We start from the raw sequence: 16,084 nt of genomic DNA, 5'->3' as shown, positions 1-16,084 counted from the left end.
TTAGCAGGGCTAAAGCAGCTCTCCCTTGTACTGTAGAGGGGGAAACAGATCCCTTAACAGGGCTAAAGCAGCTCTCCCATGTGATGTAGAGGGGGAAACAGATCCAGGGCTAAAGCAGCTCTCCCATGTACTGTAGAGGGGGTAACAGATCCCTTAGCAGGGCTAAAGCAGCTCTCCCATGTGATGTAGAGGAAGGGGTAACAGATCCAGTAGGCATCGCTGCCCTCTGGAGGCAGCATTATGCCACATTATTTAACTGTGTTAATAGTGAGCCTTTCCATATAGGTTCTATAGAAGAGGAAAGTACTTTTTTTTAACACGCACAAGGTTGTTCTGACCTGAGATCAGATTCATACGAGGTTTTCCACTGGACACACACTGGGTCTGATGAACCCATTCTGACCTGAGATCAGATTCTAAAAAATGTCAGTCGTTCTTCGATTTTGTTTTCAAAAATAGCAGACCTACAAGCTCGTAGCGCGCCACTCGGTGGCGCGCTATGAGCTTGTAGGTCTGCTATTTTTCAATAGCTAAAGCATAACATGATGCTAACACCAAAATGGGTTTCCGTTCAGAATGGGTTAATTATAATACATTTCCACCATTGACAATCAGTTTGGCTTCAAGCCCAAACATAGTACAGACTTATGTATTTACGCTCTGAAAGAAGCAGTGGAGACCTACAGAAGGCAGGGCTCTACTACAGTATGCTGGTTGGTTTTATTTATGCGTCGAGAGCCTTTGACAGAATCCATCACTACAAGCTTTTTAATAAGCTCAAGCTTAGGGGTGTGCCTAGCTGCTTAATACGCATTCTTGTCTACTGGTATGCTAACCAGAAAATGCAGGTAAAATGGGGGAGCACATTATCCACCCCTTTTCGGGTGGGTAATGGTGTCAGGGGGGGGGGGGGGTGCAGAACAGGTTGTATGATGGGTGATAGCCTAATTAATCATTTTATGTACGTGGATGACCTTGCCATACTTTCCCCTAGTAGCAGTGGGTTCCAACGGCTACTCAATATTTGTACAAATTACGGTATTGACTTTGATATTCAGTATAATGCCAAGAAGAGCATGGTACTCATATGTATAGAACTATAAAGAAGATCTGGAACTTAAGTTTCCTGCCTTTCATCTGTCTGGTCAAATTATGGGTGTGTCCAAAATTACAAAATATCTTGGGCATATCATAACAGATACCGTAGAGGATGACGAGGACATGTTTAGACAGAGGAGAATGCTTTATGTACAAGCCAACATGTTGGTCCGTACATTTCACCATTGTACTACGGATGTTAACACATTCTGACCTGAGATCAGATTCATACGAGGTTTCCACTGGACACACACTGGTCCGATTAACCCATTCTGACCTGAGATCAGATTCTAAAAAATGTCAGTCGTTCTTCGATTTTTCAAAAAATAGCAGACCTACAAGCTCGTATCGCGCCACCGAGTGGCGCGATATGAGCTTGTAGATCTGCTATTTTTCAATAGCTAAAGCATAACATGATGCCAACACCAAAATGGGTGCCCGGTCAGAATGGGTTAAAAGCAGTGGTGGAAAAAGTACACAAATATTTTACTTAAGTAGAAGTACTGATTCTCTACTTGAAAATTACTTAAGTAAAAGTACAAAGTACCCATTGAGAAAGTTACTTAAGTAAAAGTACAAAAGTACCTCAAATTAAATGTACTTAAGTACAAAAAGTACCCGGTGTAAAATGTACTTAAGTATAAAAGTAAAAATTACAAAGTACAAGTACAAAGTACAAGTAAAAAGTACAACATGCTTTTCAAAATGCCTACAAAGAAATGAAGTCCAACAGTGGCTTTATTTCAACACTCGTCTTGAAACTGGCCAATGGCATTTAATGTTTGTGTTGGGATAAACACTAGAAACTGTCCATTCATTATCAATGGCATTTAATGTTTGTATTAGGATAAACACTAGAAACTGACCATCCATTATCAATGGCTTTTAATGTTTGTGTTGGTATAAACACTAGAAACTGACCATTCATTATCAATGGCATTTAATGTTTGTGTTGGGATAAACACTAGAGACTGACCATTCATTATCAATGGCATTTAATGTTTGTGTTGGGATAAACACTAGAGACTGACCATTCATTATCAATGGCATTTAATGTTTGTGTTGGGATAAACACTAGAAACTGACCATTCATTATCAATGGCATTTAATGTTTGTGTTGGGATAAACACTAGAAACTGACCATTCATTATCAATGGCATTTTATGTTTGTGTTGGGATAAAGACTAGAAACTGACCATTCATTATCAATGGCATTTAATGTTTGTGTTGGGATAAACACTAGAAACTGACCATTCATTATCAATGGCATTTAATGTTTGTGTTGGGATAAACACTAGAAACTGACCATTCATTATCAATGGCATTTAATGTTTGTGTTGGGATAAACACTAGAAACTGACCATTCATTATCAATGGCATTTAATGTTTGTGTTGGGATAAACACTAGAAACTGACCATTCATTATCAATGGCATTTAATGTTTGTGTTAGGACAATGTTTGTGTTTACTATATCATTACAAACAACTCAGGTTGCAAGCAGCTCACACAAAAATATATTTCAGATGGGGGTAGACAGTCATTTAGGGGAGAATGGGGAGAGCCATTGCAATTTGCAAAACAGACATTATAATTGCGTGAATTCACACATTATAATTAGTCCTTAACTATTTAAGCCCCACCCACTCCACTCTGTGAGGGCAAACTGTCTCCCATTGAGATGCATGTAAAAGATTTCTCCATAAAAATAATCGGTCATTTCAGTAGCAAGAGCTTGAAAATGTCTTCTAAATCTAGTCAAAAAAGCCTACAGTAGGCTATAGGCCTATGCACAAATGTGGATTACATTATTGGGGAGAAAGTTAAAACCGATATCAACTTTAACAACCATCCCGTTTGACAGACGTTTACATGCAATGCACTAGGCCTACAGTGATTATTATTGCAATCACCTGGATCGGTGAGTGTAACGTTCCTGAAGTTAAGCTGTGTATGTGACGAAAACAGAACTGCAATAACCAGCAGATGCAGCTCACGTCACACACACACACACACACACACACACACACACACACACACACACACACACACACACACACACACACACACACACACACACACACACACACACACACACACACACACACACACACACACACACACACAGCGCGGCTCGCTGTAATTTATTCACCGCGCGAGAGAGATAGACGGGCGCTTCTGTCCAGCTTTTTCACCCCACCGCACCAACATGCTTCTGCGTGAATGTGAACCATAGAGTATTAAAAGGATAGAGACTGATCTGGCGCGAAGCTCCGCCCCTCCGCTATTCATGTCAGTGGAAGTTGCTCAGTGGCGTTTTGAAGCAGCCCCTTGATGTGAACGAATGAGTGAAGCGATCAAGCGAGCCCCGCGTATTTCTCATATTTTGCGCGGAAATGTGTAGCGAGTAACGAAAGGTGTCCAATTTTAATGTAGCGGATTAAAAGTACGATTTTTTACTTGTAAATGTAACGAAGTAAAAGTAAAAATACAGCAAAATAAAAATAGTAAATAAAAGTACAAATTCTCAAAACGTGTACTTAAGTACAGTAACGAAGTAATTGTACTTCGTTATTTTCCACCACTGGTTAAAAGGACCACTTCACCACTTTTCAACCTATCTTCATATAATGTGGGTGAAGTACAAGAAGGAGAGCTTACGCAAACTGCAAGTAGCCTATAATGACTGTCTTAGTATACTGTTAAAAAAACCAAGGAGCACTAGAGCCAGTGGGCTTTTCTGTTCATCGGGTCTCACTACATTCATGGCTCTGTTGAGGAACCTGACATTCAAATGCATGAGCAGGCTGGATCGCTCACTGAATGGACTCATTGGACAGATGACAGACCCAGGCCGTAGTTCTGTAAGGTACACTTCTACCATCAGAGGACACTGAATGGACTCATTGGACAGATGACAGACCCAGGCTGTAGTTCTGTAAGGTACACTTCTACCATCAGAGGACACTGAATGGACTCATTGGACAGATGACAGACCCAGGCCGTAGTTCTGTAAGGTACACTTCTACCATCAGAGGACACTGAATGGACTCATTGGACAGATGACAGACCCAGGCCGTAGTTCTGTAAGGTACACTTCTACCATCAGAGGACACTGAATGGACTCATTGGACAGATGACAGACCCAGGCCGTAGTTCTGTAAGGTACACTTCTACCATCAGAGGACACTGAATGGACTCATTGGACAGATGACAGACCCAGGCCGTAGTTCTGTAAGGTACACTTCTACCATCAGAGGACACTGAATGGACTCATTGGACAGATGACAGACCCAGGCCGTAGTTCTGTAAGGTACACTTCTACCATCAGAGGACACTGAATGGACTCATTGGACAGATGACAGACCCAGGCCGTAGTTCTGTAAGGTACACTTCTACCATCAGAGGACACTGAATGGACTCATTGGACAGATGACAGACCCAGGCCGTAGTTCTGTAAGGTACACTTCTACCATCAGAGGACACTGAATGGACTCATTGGACAGATGACAGACCCAGGCCGTAGTTCTGTAAGGTACACTTCTACCATCAGAGGACACTGAATGGACTCATTGGACAGATGACAGACCCAGGCCGTAGTTCTGTAAGGTACACTTCTACCATCAGAGGACACTGAATGGACTCATTGGACAGATGACAGACCCAGGCTGTAGTTCTGTAAGGTACACTTCTACCATCAGAGGACACTGAATGGACTCATTGGACAGATGACAGACCCAGGCCGTAGTTCTGTAAGGTACACTTCTACCATCAGAGGACACTGAATGGACTCATTGGACAGATGACAGACCCAGGCCGTAGTTCTGTAAGGTACACTTCTACCATCAGAGGACACTGAATGGACTCATTGGACAGATGACAGACCCAGGCCGTAGTTCTGTAAGGTACACTTCTACCATCAGAGGACACTGAATGGACTCATTGGACAGATGACAGACCCAGGCCGTAGTTCTGTAAGGTACACTTCTACCATCAGAGGACACTGAATGGACTCATTGGACAGATGACAGACCCAGGCCGTAGTTCTGTAAGGTACACTTCTACCATCAGAGGACACTGAATGGACTCATTGGACAGATGACAGACCCAGGCCGTAGTTCTGTAAGGTACACTTCTACCATCAGAGGACACTGAATGGACTCATTGGACAGATGACAGACCCAGGCCGTAGTTCTGTAAGGTACACTTCTACCATCAGAGGACACTGAATGGACTCATTGGACAGATGACAGACCCAGGCTGTAGTTCTGTAAGGTACACTTCTACCATCAGAGGACACTGAATGGACTCATTGGACAGATGACAGACCCAGGCCGTAGTTCTGTAAGGTACACTTCTACCATCAGAGGACACTGAATGGACTCATTGGACAGATGACAGACCCAGGCCGTAGTTCTGTAAGGTACACTTCTACCATCAGAGGACACTGAATGGACTCATTGGACAGATGACAGACCCAGGCCGTAGTTCTGTAAGGTACACTTCTACCATCAGAGGACACTGAATGGACTCATTGGACAGATGACAGACCCAGGCCGTAGTTCTGTAAGGTACACTTCTACCATCAGAGGACACTGAATGGACTCATTGGACAGATGACAGACCCAGGCCGTAGTTCTGTAAGGTACACTTCTACCATCAGAGGACACTGAATGGACTCATTGGACAGATGACAGACCCAGGCCGTAGTTCTGTAAGGTACACTTCTACCATCAGAGGACACTGAATGGACTCATTGGACAGATGACAGACCCAGGCCGTAGTTCTGTAAGGTACACTTCTACCATCAGAGGACACTGAATGGACTCATTGGACAGATGACAGACCCAGGCCGTAGTTCTGTAAGGTACACTTCTACCATCAGAGGACACTGAATGGACTCATTGGACAGATGACAGACCCAGGCCGTAGTTCTGTAAGGTACACTTCTACCATCAGAGGACACTGAATGGACTCATTGGACAGATGACAGACCCAGGCCGTAGTTCTGTAAGGTACACTTCTACCATCAGAGGACACTGAATGGACTCATTGGACAGATGACAGACCCAGGCCGTAGTTCTGTAAGGTACACTTCTACCATCAGAGGACGGTCATGATGCCTCGCCTACAGTAGTAACCTGTGGGGCTGGGTAAATGTACTGTATTTTTATTTTTTATTCTTGTATAATATGTGATGTACTGTCTTACCTTGTGGGCCACAAGCCTGTAATAAAGTTTATATATATATATATATATATTTATATATATATATATATATAGAGAGAGAGAGAGAGACTGTCAGGCCCATGTTTCTGAACTAACACTATATAGAGCAATGGATACTATCTCAATATAGAGCCATTTAACACATCGACCAAAGAAATATCACTTACCCTACCCTTAAATCAAATTTCACCCAGAGCTTGAGCTCAATGTTAACGATCTGTAATGGACTTGATTCATCCAATAGGCTACTTAATAGTATATTAAAAGACTAACCAAAAACAATTAGGCATTTTCCTGTGCATTTTCAATCCATAGAAATGTGTCCCGTGAGGACGGTGAGCCACAAATGGTGTCCCGAGTCCCAGGTCTATAAAATGTGAGTTTTATTAATAATTATTATTAAAATCAAAAGGTCTTGATCACAAAGCTTTAATACGTTCAAATCTTGACAACCCAGAAAGCTGATAAATTACCAGCAAGCATGATTTTGTGTGTGTGTATATGTATGTATGTATGTGTGTATATATATATATATATATATATATATATATATGTGTTCATGATTGATTTTGCAAGCAGTGCAAAGGCACATTAAGACATGATACCCTATTGTCTGTGGTCGCTATAAGAGACAGACATGTTGTAGAAAAACAAAAAGAAAAGAAATTAAAACAATTTACAAGCTTTCAAAGAAAGACACTCTAACCGAACGTCTATGAAAACTCCAGTCCAGTGGTGTACAAGGCAAGCGGGATCCGATGGCAATTCCGACGGAGCATTGGTCCGACATGCGTGAACAACGGGGTCGGACTAGCGGCTAGCTCGAAGGCGCGCTGCTCCCGTTTATGGTTAGGGTTTGAGGTAGGTTCCAGCGTGGAGACAGGAGACTCCAGCATGGAGACAGGAGGCTTGAGCTCGGAGCAAAGAGCAAGCTCTTCAGCAGAAATAAACGTCTCGTCCTCCCAACCTGCTCTTCGGATGCAGAGAAAGAAGCAGCGCGAACACAGCTAGCTTGCGGCTAAATCGGAGGCCGCTGTGCACCGCGGGGCTACGGCTGGACAGTAGCGAAGTGCACAGCGATATTTAAATTATGTTATTAATAAAAAACGGCAGCGGTTTTGCGTTTGTTCACAAGACGGTCAGATATTTCGGGCAGGTCACCACGTTTGTGGCAACCCCAAGGCGAGAGAGGGGGCAGGAAACCTTTTTTTGAGTATTGGACATTTGGCTACCGAGACGTGGCACATGACCGGAGGAAGTTCAACCTGAGATGAACAACGGACGTCCTTCAGTGTCGGTTCCCGCTAGTGAGAGCGTTCCCGCTAGTGAGAGCGTTCCCGCTAGCGAGAGCGTAGTCACCGATCCCGAGAGGCCAAAACATGACTTATGTCTTACATAAGGAGTTAGAGACGCTAACAAGATAACAAGGACAAGACGCTTTGTGATATATATAAACTGTGCAGGAAAACCTTTTCTGCACATTCAAATTGACCTGTAAACCCCCCCCCCCCCCCCCCCCACATGGCACACGCATTGCTACGCACACACTAAATGAAAAGACTTCCACACACACACTATCCTCCACACGCTCATAGAGTTACAGACCCAGTCAGTTGGGTCCGTTCGGACCCCACCACCACCACCACATTGAGAACCAGCGCTAGAACAACACCACAGTGTCATATATTTCCCTTTCCTGTTCACCCAGAAGTGTCTCTCTGTGTCACAGACCGTCGGGAGGCAGAAGTGGAGTTTTCAGAAGGTGTGAGAGGTGGTGGTGGTGAATTGAACACTGGCGACCTCTGCTGGTTTAGATCAGGTCTTGGTCCTGGTCGGTCCCTTCCATGTCCACCTGGTTTAGATCAGCCACTGGTCTTGGTCCTGGTCGGTCCCTTCCATGTCCACCTAACACACAAAAACACCTTTTAGAATGTCCACCTAACACGCCTAACATGTCCACCTAACACATAAAAACACCTTTTAGAATGTCCACCTAACACATAAAAACACCTTTTAGAATGTCCACCTAACACGCCTAACATGTCCACCTAACACACAAAAACACCTTTTAGAATGTCCACCTAACACGCCTAACATGTCCACCTAACACACAAAAACACCTTTTAGAATGTCCACCTAACACGCCTAACATGTCCACCTAACACACAAAAACACCTTTTAGAATGTCCACCTAACACGCCTAACATGTCCACCTAACACACAAAAACACCTTTTAGAATGTCCACCTAACACGCCTAACATGTCCACCTAACACATAAAAACACCTTTTAGAATGTCCACCTAACACGCCTAACATGTCCACCTAACACACAAAAACACCTTTTAGAATGTCCACCTAACACGCCTAACATGTCCACCTAACACACAAAAACACCTTTTAGAATGTCCACCTAACACGCCTAAAAATGTCCACCTAACACACAAAAACACCTTTTAGAATGTCCACTTAACACGCCTAACATGTCCACCTAACACACAAAAACACCTTTTAGAATGTCCACTTAACACGCCTAACATGTCCACCTAACACATAAAAACACCTTTTAGAATGTCCACCTAACACGCCTAACATGTCCACCTAACACACAAAAACACCTTTTAGAATGTCCACCTAACACGCCTAACATGTCCACCTAACACATAAAAACACCTTTTAGAATGTCCACCTAACACGCCTAACATGTCCACCTAACACACAAAAACACCTTTTAGAATGTCCACCTAACACGCCTAACATGTCCACCTAACACATAAAAACACCTTTTAGAATGTCCACCTAACACGCCTAACATGTCCACCTAACACACAAAAACACCTTTTAGAATGTCCACCTAACACGCCTAACATGTCCACCTAACACACAAAAACACCTTTTAGAGTTTAGATCCGTGCTGTCGGGCAGAATCCTCTTATGTGACGTCCTTATTTTTGCAGTTCCAGTGTTGTTTTTTGGCAGCAAATTTCTATTTTAGTTTCAGTCATAGTCTTTGGAATAAAACTTAATTTAGTTTCATATTTTAGTCACCTGGAATGTTTTAGTGTTTAGTCGACTAAATATAAGATTTTAGTCGACTAAAATGTATTTTGGTGGGCCTTGACATAATTCAGTATTTAAGTCCGACGTCATTTTGTAGTGCTGCGTTACGTCCGGGTCCAAGTGGCACCAGCTCCCGTCCGCATCTCATTGTAAATAGAATATCTAAACGCGTGAATCTTTTTAAATTGACGTTATTTTTCAGAAAGGAAGCCATAGATGGTTAAAATGGGTCTTAATGCTTCCAACTCGAGTGGAATTATTAATGTTTTGTACATTAGTGTCCATGACAAGAAAGATATATGATGTGGAGACAATAAAAGACTATTATTATCATTATCATTGAAGGTGGCAACAGTCCATTTGATCGGTAAAATATTTCGGGGGATATTTACAATGTGTGCAGGCTTGAGTATGTTGAATCTAGTTTGCATTAATGAGGATTTAGTTGACACAATCAAATAAAATGGCGATAGTATTCCATGTGGGGCAGACGGCCTGTCACAGCCAGATTTTGGAGAGCAGCGCAGCTTTGTTGTTGCGAGGAAAGCGGTAAAATTAGACTTTCGTGGTTGTTCGTCTCAGATTTAGTCAGACGGAGCGTCACAGTGTAACTCTATGGGGACACAAAAGCGACACAAAAGTAGGACCCGGAAGTATCTCAGGAGGGGGCGCTCACGTCACAGCTAAAATACTGAATGACCGATTTTTTACACGCTGGAAATAGCCGATCTACAAGCTCACAACGCGTCACGATGCTGAGCTTGTAGATCGGCTATTTTCAGGATGCAACCAAGAGTAAAATGACTTATAGTGGATCTCTTGTCCACTAGTCCCTTTCTTAACATTTTTGTCTAGTTTTTATTTGTCGACGAAATCGTCAGTATATTTAGTCTCATAGTTTTAGTCATCATAGCTTAGTTTTCATTTAGTTTCCATTCCTTTTCGTCAGTGAAAAAAGGCAGTCGACGAACATTTTTCGTCTTAGTTTTAGTCGAGGAAAACAACACCACCGGTTCGACGTGCTCACCTCATTGATCACCTCATTGATCACCTCATTGATGACGCTCACCTCATTGATCACCTCATTGATCACCTCATTGATCACCTCATTGATCACCTCATTGATGACGCTCACCTCGTTGATCTCTCCGTCGTCGGGCGACTCGTTGTAGTCGTTCATCTCGTCCATGTCCTGCATGTCCTCTTCGTCCTCAGAGTCCTCCTCGCTGTCCTCCTCGTCTTCATCGTCCTCCTCCTCCTCCTCGTCAAACGTCTGCTGCGTTGAGGAGGCACGACCGACACACACACACACACACACACACACACACACACACACACACACACACACACACACACACACACACACACACACACACACACACACACACACACACACACACACACACACACACACACACACACACACACACAAAACAACAACAACAAGAAGAAGAAGAAGAAACCTCTTAATCTCCATGTTCTTAACTTTTGGTGTTGAATTAAAACCCATTTTGGGGCGGGAAGTTCTCCTTTTGGTGTTAGCATCATGTCATGATTTATCCATTTAAAAATAGCAGATCTACAAGCTCGTAGCGCGCCACCGAGTGGCGCGCTACGAGCTTGTAGGTCTGCTATTTCTTTTGAAGAATCGAAGAACGACTGACACAGAAACATAGCTTTGTCAGAAAACTGCCAGGATGTAGAACACATTTTTAGAATCTGATCTCAGGTCAGAATGAGTTAATCTCCATATTCTTAAATTGTTGGCGTTTTCTCGTAAATTAACGACCCTACTCGATCACACTTGCACAGCAGCGTCACACAACAAAAGCATCAAAAGCACAAACACTCAGTCTATCGCAACGATTATTATAGGAATTTAGAGCTATTTAAGTATTTCTCTTACACTAAGACAGTAACTTCAATTTGCCTTTGGATAAAAAACTAAGACGTGAGGATATTAATCCATTCTGAACGGGAACCCATTTTGGTGTTAGCATCATGTCGTGCTTCAGCTATTTAAAAATAGCAGATCTACAAGCTCATAGCGCGCCACCGAGTGCTACGAGCGCTACGAGCTTGTAGGTCTGCTATTTTTTGAAAAAAATCGACTGACATTTTTAGAATCTGATCTCAGGTCAGAATGGGTTCATCAGACCAGTGTGTGTCCAGTGGAAACCTCGTATGAATCTGATCTCAGGTCAGAATGGGATAAAAAGAGTCAGTCAATACCTCAAAGATGGGCTTCCCAATAGGCATGAGGTTGTTGTCCTTCTCAGCAATGCTCTGCAACTAAAGAAGATACAAATTAAATAAAACATTGTGTGATTAGGCAGTATATCGCTGTTGTCATCTCCATAACATTCTAACTGTGGGGGGGGGTTTTGCAAATAAACGCCCTACATAATCATCCCACAGCCGCAGCGTCACAAAGGCATCAGATCTGCAAGCTCGAGCTTGTAGGTCTGCTATTTTTGAAAAAAATCGAAGAACGACTGACATAGAAACATAGCTTTTTCAGAAAACTGTCAGGATGTAGAAGACATTTTTAGAATCTGATCTCAGGTCAGAATGGGTTTATCTCCTTGCCAAACAGTATGTACAGTATACGGACGCAGAGATCTGAGACCAGATTCTGTGAATTAGGCCTACTGTAGCTCCGTCTGTACTCCGTACTGTACCAGTGTTTTTTCGTCGACTAAAACTAAGACGGAAAATGTTCGTCGACTATCTTTTTTCACTGACTATAAAACTAAATAAAAACGAATCTATGATGACTAAAACTAAGACTAAATATAGGCCTACTGACAATTTCGTCAACAAATAAAAACTAGACTAAAATGTTAGTAAGGGACTAGTGGACAAGAGATCCAGTTTTATGCTGGGTTGCATGCTGAAAATAGCAGATATACAATCTTGTAAATCTGCTATTTTCAGCATGCAACCAAAGTGTAAAATATCTCATTACAACGAGATCAAGGCCTGTCAACTCAAAACACAATTTAGTCGACTAAATCAACTGTAGATTTAGTCGACTAAAATCGTATGACATTTTAGTCGTCTAAAACTAGACTAAACACTAGTACAGTGGTCCTCAACAGGCGGACCGCGGTCCACGACCGGACCGCGGCACACCTCTCTGCCGACCCTGGAGAAAAGGCCTGGGCCGTGGCTCAGCGGTCCAGGCACCTTGGCTGGTAATCCAGTCTGGCAGTGTGCCGCGGGTTCGACTCCCAAATCCCGACAGGAAATGGGGAGAGAGATGGGGGAGTGACCCCCCATCTCTCTCCCCCCATTTCCTGTCAGCCTATACTGTCTATCCCTCCATGAAGAATATAAAATAAAGGCGAAAGCCACAACAAAACGTTAAAAAAAACAGAAGAAAGAGAAGAAAGAAAGTCACCGCAAAACCGCAAGTTGAATTCTCCGTTGTATTCGATCAATGCCGAGAAACGCAATTAACACTCTTAACCCATTCTGAACGGGCACCCATTTTGGTGTTAGCATCATGTTATGCTTTAGCTATTGAAAAATAGCAGATCTACAAGCTCATATCGCGCCACCGAGTGGCGCGATACGAGCTTGTAGGTCTGCTATTTTTGAAAAATCGAAGAGCGACTGACATTTCTAGAATCTGATCTCAGGTCAGAATGGGTGAATCAGACCAGTGTGTGTCCAGTGGAAACCTCGTATGAATCTGATCTCAGGTCAGAATGGGTTAATGTGTGTATTATGGGCCGGCATGTCATGATGACAATGTCGCGCTGACTGGCTCACATTCACACGTTCAGTTGAATGAAACAAAATTGGATTTTTGGAGGTGTGAATAATGAATATTTTGTCAAAGTGAAAGAGCTATACAAACCCGGTTTGTATACCTTGGTAATTGGTCGTTTCTAGGTGAGGGGCGCAGCATGAGACTGGACCATGGTCTTGTTCAAAAAATATTTGTGGACCTTCAGCATTTCTTGAATGCACTAGTACATTCCCAGGTGACTAAAATGTGACTAAAACGAACCCATTTTGGGCGGGAACCCCTTTTGGTGTTAGCATCATGTCATGCTTTAGCTATTGAAAAATAGCAGATCTGGTCTGCTATTTTTTTTTTTAATCAAAGAACCGCACTGACATAGAAACATAGCTTTTTCAGAAAACTGTCAGGATGTAAGAAGACATTTTTTTTAGAATCTGATCTCAGGTCAGAACGGGTCAGGCCCTACTGTAGCTCCGTACTGTAGTAACTGTACCCAGGTCTGTATGCTCTGTGCTGTAGTAACTGTACCCAGGTCTGTATGCTCTGTACTGTAGTAACTGTACCCAGGTCTGGTGCTGCTGTATGCTCTGTACTGTAGTAACTGTACCCAGGTCTGGTGCTGCTGTTCCTGCTGCTGGAGCTCCGTTTCGTCGACGCACGGCCGGTCCAGGTTGAACCACAGCGACTCCGTCATGCGCGGGAACAGGGAGGGAAACAGGGTGGCCATCTCTGCTGTTCTGACACACACACACACACACACACACACACACACACACACACACACAGTCACACACACACACACACACACACACACACACACACACACACACACACACACACATTTCCATTTCTTTATTTGAGTCCACATTTATAAAATACATCATCTAGGGCACAAATATTTTCAGTTGCTTCTGATATACCACGCACTCGAAACATCACGTGTCTCAGTGCTTGAGTCCAAACAAGCCCTAAATGTACAGAATATATATATATATATATATATATATATATATATATATATATATATAGAATATAGGCAACAAATGAACTTATTCACAGCAAACATTGGTCACTTCAGTCTGTCATATTATTACCAACATCGAAAGTAAATCATGGGTACAAAAAGCACCTTCTACTCCAAATAGACCGACTGCCCACACACACACACACACACACAGAGAAGTGGCGCATTTATAGTTAGATGTAATTATTACACATTTGAGGCAATATAAGGCCACCATGACTAAGAGTTTGTAATGTTCTACTAAAACGTTGTGATCTAGATAGCAATCCATTATAAGCGAAGTGTATATTTGTACGTCTTGTTATGATGAATTGATTTATTTTGAGTTAGCGTTTGTAAACAATTGTAAGTATTGCCTTTGTTACGTTAAACGTTAAATGGTTTTTTTTCGTCAACGCAAAGGCTAATGGGGATCCTTATAAACAATAAACAACAATTGAACATGGTGGAACCTGTCCTATTGTAAACAAGTGTAATGCTTTACGCTGTTGTCCACAGTTAACGGTTTATTGAGATTTGCGTTGTGCTTGAAATGTACTGTAATTCTCCAAATGCCGGTGAATACATTCTTCAAATCATTTAACATACAGAATTATCATTATTAATCATAATAGCCCGCCCCAAATTCAAATTCGACTGTACAAAATGAACGATTGCCGGTCCATTTGGTTTCATTTTACGCTCTAAAGAGTTAGATTATAGTTTCTTACTTTACAAGAAGTACAATTAGAGAATGTATATTGTTAATTATTTTGACCAACGTTTGCCTGCCATCTCTCCTAATGGTACCAACATCAACACAGCATGGAGAACCTCATCCAACGACTATTTTTGATGAATTGAACAATGTGGACCCTGTTGTAAACAAGTGTAATGCTTAATTGGGTCGTCCACTCACAGTTAACAGTCTTTGTATTGAGTTTGTGCTTAAAATGTACTGTAAATTCTACAAACTGTTAATACATATTTCAATCAATCAATCAATTACTTTTGTGTCCGAGCCTGAGAGGCTAAAAGCCTCATCAAAATGGTGGTCTTTGTTTGATTGATTGAAATATGTATTAACAGTTTGTAGAGTTACAGTATATACATTTCAAGCACAAACTCAATACAAAGACTGATAACTGTGAGTGGAGGACGACCCAATTAAGCATTACACTTGTTTACAACAGGGTCCCACATTGTTCAATTCATCAAAACATTTATTAGAGACATACAAATAGACACTTTCTATGTAGCTAAAGAACAGAACAGGAATTCATCATATTGGTCCGGTGGTGGTCCGTGGCTCAAATGCTGCATTTTTTAACCCATTTTGGGCTGGATAGCATCATGCTATGCTTTAGCTATTGAAAAATAGCAGATCTACAAGCTCATAGCGCGCCACCGAGGGGCGCGCTAAGAGCTTGTAGGTCTGCTATTTTTTTTAATATAATATAATGGACCCGTGATATGAAAAAGGTCTTCCTTACCTGTGTGTGTCTTTGTGAAAGCAGGAGGAAAAAGGTTTTTAATTTAAACTGAACTGGAGACGAGAAGGATGATGTAAACACAACTCCCATATCCTGGTTACAACGGTCACGTGAACATCGGCACTGACTGAGTCACGTGACTCTCGTTTTTTACTTACTAGGCTTCAGTGTTGTTTTCGTCGACTAAAACTATTAAAGACGAAAAATGTTCGTCAACTACCTTTTTTTCCACTGAAGAAAACTAAAATGGAAACTAAATGAAAACTGTGCTATGATGACTAAAACTAAGCCAAAAATACTGACAATTTCGTCAACAAATAAAAACTAGACTAAAATGTTAGGAAGGGACTAGTGGACAAGAGATACAGTAGGCTATAAGTCATTTAACACTTGATTGCATGCTGAAAATAGCCGATCTACAAGCTTGTAGATCGGCTATTTTCAGCAAGTG

At 42.1% G+C, this 16,084-nt stretch overlaps 1 protein-coding gene across 6 annotated transcripts; it reads right to left on the bottom strand.

Moving 5' to 3' along the window:
* Window positions 1–8,111: 8,111 nt before the first annotated feature.
* anapc15 (anaphase promoting complex subunit 15) lies at window positions 8,112–15,728 on the bottom strand. 6 transcript variants are annotated; one of them, XM_083765522.1, is made up of 5 exons: window positions 15,634–15,728; window positions 13,745–13,869; window positions 11,616–11,675; window positions 10,519–10,659; window positions 8,112–8,230 (listed from the first exon to the last, which is right to left on the bottom strand). In XM_083765522.1, exons 2-5 carry the CDS (start codon window positions 13,862–13,864, stop codon window positions 8,183–8,185), a joined length of 369 nt encoding a protein of 122 aa, XP_083621648.1. In that variant the 5' UTR covers window positions 13,865–13,869; window positions 15,634–15,728; the 3' UTR covers window positions 8,112–8,182. The 6 variants fall into 6 exon arrangements, with proteins under 6 accessions (XP_083621648.1, XP_083621653.1, XP_083621651.1 ...); XM_083765527.1 differs by having other exon boundaries at window positions 10,519–10,656; XM_083765525.1 differs by having other exon boundaries at window positions 13,745–13,866; window positions 15,634–15,675.
* Window positions 15,729–16,084: the final 356 nt, after the last annotated feature.

The sequence above is a fragment of the Protomyctophum parallelum genome, assembly GCF_964188405.1.
Source record: "Protomyctophum parallelum genome assembly, chromosome: 1".
In the NCBI taxonomy this organism is placed as follows: Eukaryota; Metazoa; Chordata; class Actinopteri; order Myctophiformes; family Myctophidae; genus Protomyctophum; species Protomyctophum parallelum.
Note: the sequence above shows the minus strand (reverse complement) of the source record. Positions and strands in the feature narration are given on the sequence as shown.